At 52.9% G+C, this 5350-nt stretch overlaps 1 protein-coding gene across 3 annotated transcripts in view; it reads right to left on the reverse strand.

Moving 5' to 3' along the window:
* The window catches only part of GPR37L1 (G protein-coupled receptor 37 like 1), a 6755-nt gene extending 3275 nt beyond the window's left edge, over positions 1 to 3480 (reverse strand). The window contains exons 1-2 of one of the 3 annotated variants that reach the window (XM_011990532.1): positions 2964 to 3429; positions 2693 to 2810 (exon numbers count right to left, since the gene is read on the reverse strand). In XM_011990532.1, the coding sequence (XP_011845922.1) occupies positions 2693 to 2810; positions 2964 to 3322 (477 nt within the window). In that variant the 5' untranslated portion in view covers positions 3323 to 3429. Of the gene's footprint in view, positions 1 to 2692 lie in introns of all 3 variants that reach the window. The other 2 variants (XM_011990534.1, XM_011990531.1) reach the window with 2 other exon arrangements.
* Between the last annotated feature and the right edge of the window lie 1870 nt (positions 3481 to 5350).

Consider the following 5350-nt stretch of genomic DNA (forward strand, 5'->3'; position numbering starts at 1 on the left):
TATGCCACCACGCCCAGCTAATTTTTATGCTTTTAGTAGAGACGGGGTTTCACCATGTTGGCCAGGATGGTCTCGATCTCCTGACCTCATGATCCACCCACCTCGGCCTCCCAAAGTGCTGGGATTACAGGCGTGAGCCACCGTGCCCGGCCCTGTCCTTCTATTTTACATCTCAAAAATATCTCAAGTTTTATTCCAAGCTGCCTTTTCCTGCTCCTTCCTCAGCGTCATCCTGAGATCCTCCCTATAAAAGGGTGTTGCCAGGCGCAGTGGCTTGCGCCTGTAATTCCGGTACTTTGGGAGACCAAGGCAGGTAGATTGCTTGAGCTCAGCAGTTGGAGACCAGCCTGGGCAACATGGTGAAACCTTGTTTCTACCAAAACTACAAAAATTAGCCATGCATGGTACTGCTCGCCTGTGGTACCAGCTACTCGGGAGGCTGAGGTGGGAGGACTGTTTGAACCTGGGAGGCAGAGGTTGCAATGAGCTGAGATTACACCACAGCATTCCACCCTGGGTGACAGAATGAGACTCCGTCTCAAATAAAGAAAAAGAGTGTTGTGGGTGACAGAGTGAGACTCTGTCTCAAAAAAAGAGAAAAAGGGTGTTGTCTCCCTCCACCCGTCCCACCACCCAGCCTAGAAGGAGGACTCTCTACCAGCCTGTGGATCATCTCTATCCTCCAGGAGGTGTGGAGGGGCTGGCCCAGGAGGACATTACATATGTCAGGACCCACAGTCAGGGAGGGCCAGGTGTTCATTTACCTACCAGCCACATGCAAGCAAGAGGTCATACGTGTCTGCCCTTTTCCCCTTCTCCTCTATACCATGCCCAAATAAAAACCACCATTTATTGATTTTAATTCTAAGCACTGTATAGACATCACCCATTTAATCCCTTAAGAATTCACCCAGATAGCTATTAGTATTATTATCCCCAATTTACCAATGAAGAAATGGAGATTTAGGCAGTTAAAGTAATTTACCAAATCACACAGAGAGTGATGGGAAAAGCCCAGTTTCTAATCTAGTCTGCTCAATTTCAGAGTCCTGTGTCTAAGCACGCCCAGCTCACATGGGTTGTGAGCACGAGATGATAACTAAGATGCAAAGGCTCTCTCCACTTGCAGGGTCTTCTTTTTTTTTTTTTTGAGACGGAATCTCACTCTGTCACCCAGGCTGCGCAATCTCGGCTCACTGCAACCTCTGCCTGCCAGGTTCAAGTGATTCTCCTGCCTCAGTCTCCCAAGTAGCTGGGACTACAGGCGTGTGCCACCACACCCGGCTAATTTTTTATTTTTAGTAGAGACAGGATTTCACCATGTTGGCCAGGCTGGTCTTGGACGCCTGACCTCAAGCAATCCGCCTGCCTCAGCCTCCCAAAGTGCTGGGATTACAGGCGTGAGCCACTGCGCCCAGCACAGGGTCTTCTTTCAGGGTGGAGTACCTTTGGACCACTGTTAGTCAGTCTCCCTGGGTTGGAAGGACAGGAAAGGACTGTACCCACTGCTGAGACCCAGGGAGTCTGTCCAACTATGACATCATCATTGTTACATGGTGAGGTGGGGACAGACCTTGGAATAGGACCTGTGTCCGTGTGCCTGATCCTGAACCCTTCTCCGGCCAGGCAAGTCTCCCTTGTCATGCAGCATCATTCACGAAGGAACAGCAGCTTCACAGGGAGGCCACAGTCACTCCATTACACTCCATGCAGCCCAAATTTGAAAGACTGCTTATTTTGTCTTATAAAGAGAGGGTGGCCTTGCTGTGTTTTGCATAAATGCACACATCAGTATATTTCTTCAGTGTTTTAAGTTGTCTCTCTATGCTCTACATACCCTTTGACACCCGTGGACTTGTCGTAGACATTCCCAGAAGTGAGGGCACAGTGGTATACTTTAGAAGTGTAGAACAGGCCAGCTGGAAGGACCATCTGGTCTACCCACCCTGGGTGGGAGACTTGGTCTCCCAACCTGCCCAGTGACGCCCAGTGACGCCCAGTATGTCAGTGGTAGAGCTGAGACTAGAGCCCCCCATTAGCTCCAGTGCCCAGAACCAGGTATTCCCTTTCAGAGAGGATCTAGGAAGTTGCTGGTGGAGACGACAATGGTAACAATGAGAATCCCAGCAGGGAGGGAAGAACAGAGCAGTCTTTTGCTTCGGGTGCTTGTATTCTTGTGGAGTGGAGGCTGACTTGATCCAGACGGGTGTGAAGGAAACTGGGCTCTCCCTTCAGGCACTCCTTCAGGAGGCAGGAGACGGTGAAGGGAGCTGTGGGAGCAGGACAGCCGCAGAGGGTACAGAGGGAAGAAGAAGAACCGCAAGAAAGGACAGAGGGATCTTGGGTGGGACAGGGGAGAAGGGCTGAGGAAGGGAGAGGGCAGCTTAGGGTCTGGAGAAAGTGGGAGAGACCTGCCTTAAGGTTGCTCCTGAAGCAGGAGATCAGGCTGGGGCTGGAACCCAGGGACCCCACACACCCGCCTGTCCCCCTGGCCTGCCTACTTCTCTTGAGAGCAACCAGAAACCAATACCGTATTTGTCTCCTTCTCCACGGTAGAGGAGAAGCAAGCCAGAGCTCCAAGACTCAGGTTTTGCACACCCACAAATTCCACTTCCAAGGACCTGATGGAGACTTTGAACCCCTTCCCTGGATTGCAGCCTCCCAACTGAGCTCAGACAGAACACACACTCACCTCCATGAAGGGCACGGCCCGACAAGAAACGTCACCCAGTAGCCTCTGCTTGGTGATCTCATTGAAGATGACAATAGGGAGGCAGAAAAAGAGGACCAGAAAATCCCAGAGGGCCAGGCTGGCAAGGATAGAGTTCCAGGCGCTCTTCAGGTAGTAGCTGTGCCACACGATGCACATGACCGACAGGTTGCCCACGATGCCCACCGCAAACACCACCAGCGCCAGGAGCATGATGGCATAGGCACTGTAGGAGCTCTCGGTCACCGGATACAGGGGGTTCTGGATCTGCAGCCTCTGCCCCGGTGCCCCCGTCAGATTACCCCTCAGCTCCTGCCCGCTGCCTGGGGTGCCCCCATCCTTGTCGGGGTTAGGGCTGGTGGCCACCAAGGGCTTGGTGGGCTGCCGTCCAGCAGGGTGAATGGGCCGGGGGTACTCCGCCCACTCCTCAGGCACATACTGCTGCACTCCCTTGGCCTCCTCATCCTCGGTGCCCCTCTTGGATCGGTTCTGCTGCTCCTGGGTCTCGGCTCTGTGCCTTCCCAGGTGCAGGGGGGCACCCCCAGAGACCCTGCTTAGCCCCACAGCCAAAATCACAGCAAGAGAGACAGCCAGGGGCCACAGCCACCGCATGGCTGAATGAGCAGGAGGCAGCCACCCCGGGAAGAGCAGGTGAGTGCAGGGGCCCAAGAGCTGGGCTCCAGAGAGGCAGCTGGCCGGCTGGATCCGCCTCCAGTCAGGCGTCTGGCATCACACTCGCCTGCCCTCCCTCCCAGCCTCCGGCCATGGGCTGGGCAGGGCCCTCTGCTGGACACACAGCACTGTTTCCTGCCCTCACACGTCTCGTCCTCCACGACGCCGCTTCTCAGGCCCTACAGCACATCAGGCTGTGGGGCCCTAAGAGGGCACCTGCTTCAGGCCCCTGAGAGTAGGAAGGAAATGTGGCCTGCCTAGGGTGACACAGGGAGGTGGGGCAGAATGGGAACTGGGGTGCAGGTCTCCTGATTCTAAGGCAGCTCCTCCATTCAAAACTGAGCAATAACCATCACTGTCACTTGTGGAACACTTCCTAGGTCCTAGCACTCAGTTGGTTTCTCAATTAACCCGCAATTAATCTCAGATCACAAATCTGAGGTTTGTAGAGGTCAGTCACTTGCCACATAGTTGATAAAAGGCAGAGCAAGGCCCGTAACCCAGATCTGATTCCAGAGATTTCTAATTTTTTTCTTTTTTTTGGTCGCCCAGGCTGGAGTGCAATGGTGCAATCTCAGCTCACTGCAGCCTCTGCCTCCTGGATGCAAGTGATTTTCCTGCCTCAGCCTCCTGAGTAACTGGGATTACAGGTGCCCGCCACCATACCTGGCTAATTTTTGTATTTTTAGTAGAGACAGGGTTTCATCCTGTTGGCCAGGCTGGTCTCAAACTCCTGACCTCAGGTGATCCACCTGCCTCGGCCTCCCAAAGTGTTGGGATTACAGATGTGAGCCACTGCACCCAGTCTAAAACACCATATTCTGAGCCAGACACAAGATGCGTGGACATTTGCAATAACACGTCTTTACTGACTACATGTTGTGTTCAAGACACTCAGAATACAAAAATGTAAAGGATCTCTGGCACCAATGAGCTTTCAGTCCAGAGAAGGAAGTACATGTGTAAGTAAAGTCAGTGTGATAGATGCTATGAAAGGCAAGGGTCATGATGCTGAGGGAACCCAAGAAAATCTGGGGGGATCTGGAAGGCCTCCCAAGTGAGGTGACATTTGAATGGATCCCAAGCAATGGCTGTGAGCTTGCCTGACAGACTATGGGAAGGGAGGGTGCTCCAGGCAGAAGACACAGCACACACAAAGGCTGGGTGATGTGAAAGCAGGTGATGTTCCCGCAAGACAGCAAGTCTGTCAAGGGGACTGGAGTGCAAGGGAGGTGAGGAGAGATCATGGGCCCTTGGGACAAAGAGCCTGGAGATATCAGCAGAGGAGGAACTGGACTGTAAAGGACTTTGTATGCCAAGCCAAGGAGTTTAGATTTTATCCCATAAGCCATGGAGAATATCACAGGTTGTTAAGCAGACAATGACTCAACTAAGTTATTCTAGAGGGGTCCCTGATGGGCAGCTGGGGTCCTAGCAGTCTGGAACAGGAGGATGCAGAGACCGAGGGACCTGTTGGGAAGCAGTGGGTGATGGAGAGAAACCCAGAGTCAAGGAAAACCAGCAGCTTTGAGGGGCTTTGGCTGTGCATGGGAGGGAGAGGTTGAGGCATAGCTCAAGCATGGAGTGGATAGTGAATCTACCCACCCACATTAAGGAGGCACAGTTCTGAGGACAGACCACACGATGCCCAGGAGAATCCACTGGAGAACTAACTGGAAGACCTGCCCCAGAGTGAGTCAGATCATTCCCTCCTCCCAACTCCCTTGGCATTAGGCTACTGTCATTGAAACCTACCACCTTCACCAGCCCAGCCAACATGGTGAAACCCCATCACTACTAAAAATATAAAAATTGGACAGGCATGGTGGTGCACACCTGTAATCCCAGCTACTCGGGAGGCTAGGGCATCAGAATCACTTGAACCCAGGAGGCAGAGGTTGCAGTGATCTGAGATTGTGCCATTGCACTCCAGCCTGGGCAAAAGAGCAAGACTCTGTCTCAAAAAAA

Source organism: Mandrillus leucophaeus, unplaced genomic scaffold (genome assembly GCF_000951045.1).
Source record: "Mandrillus leucophaeus isolate KB7577 unplaced genomic scaffold, Mleu.le_1.0 Scaffold38, whole genome shotgun sequence".
Lineage (NCBI taxonomy): Eukaryota > Metazoa > Chordata > Mammalia > Primates > Cercopithecidae > Mandrillus > Mandrillus leucophaeus.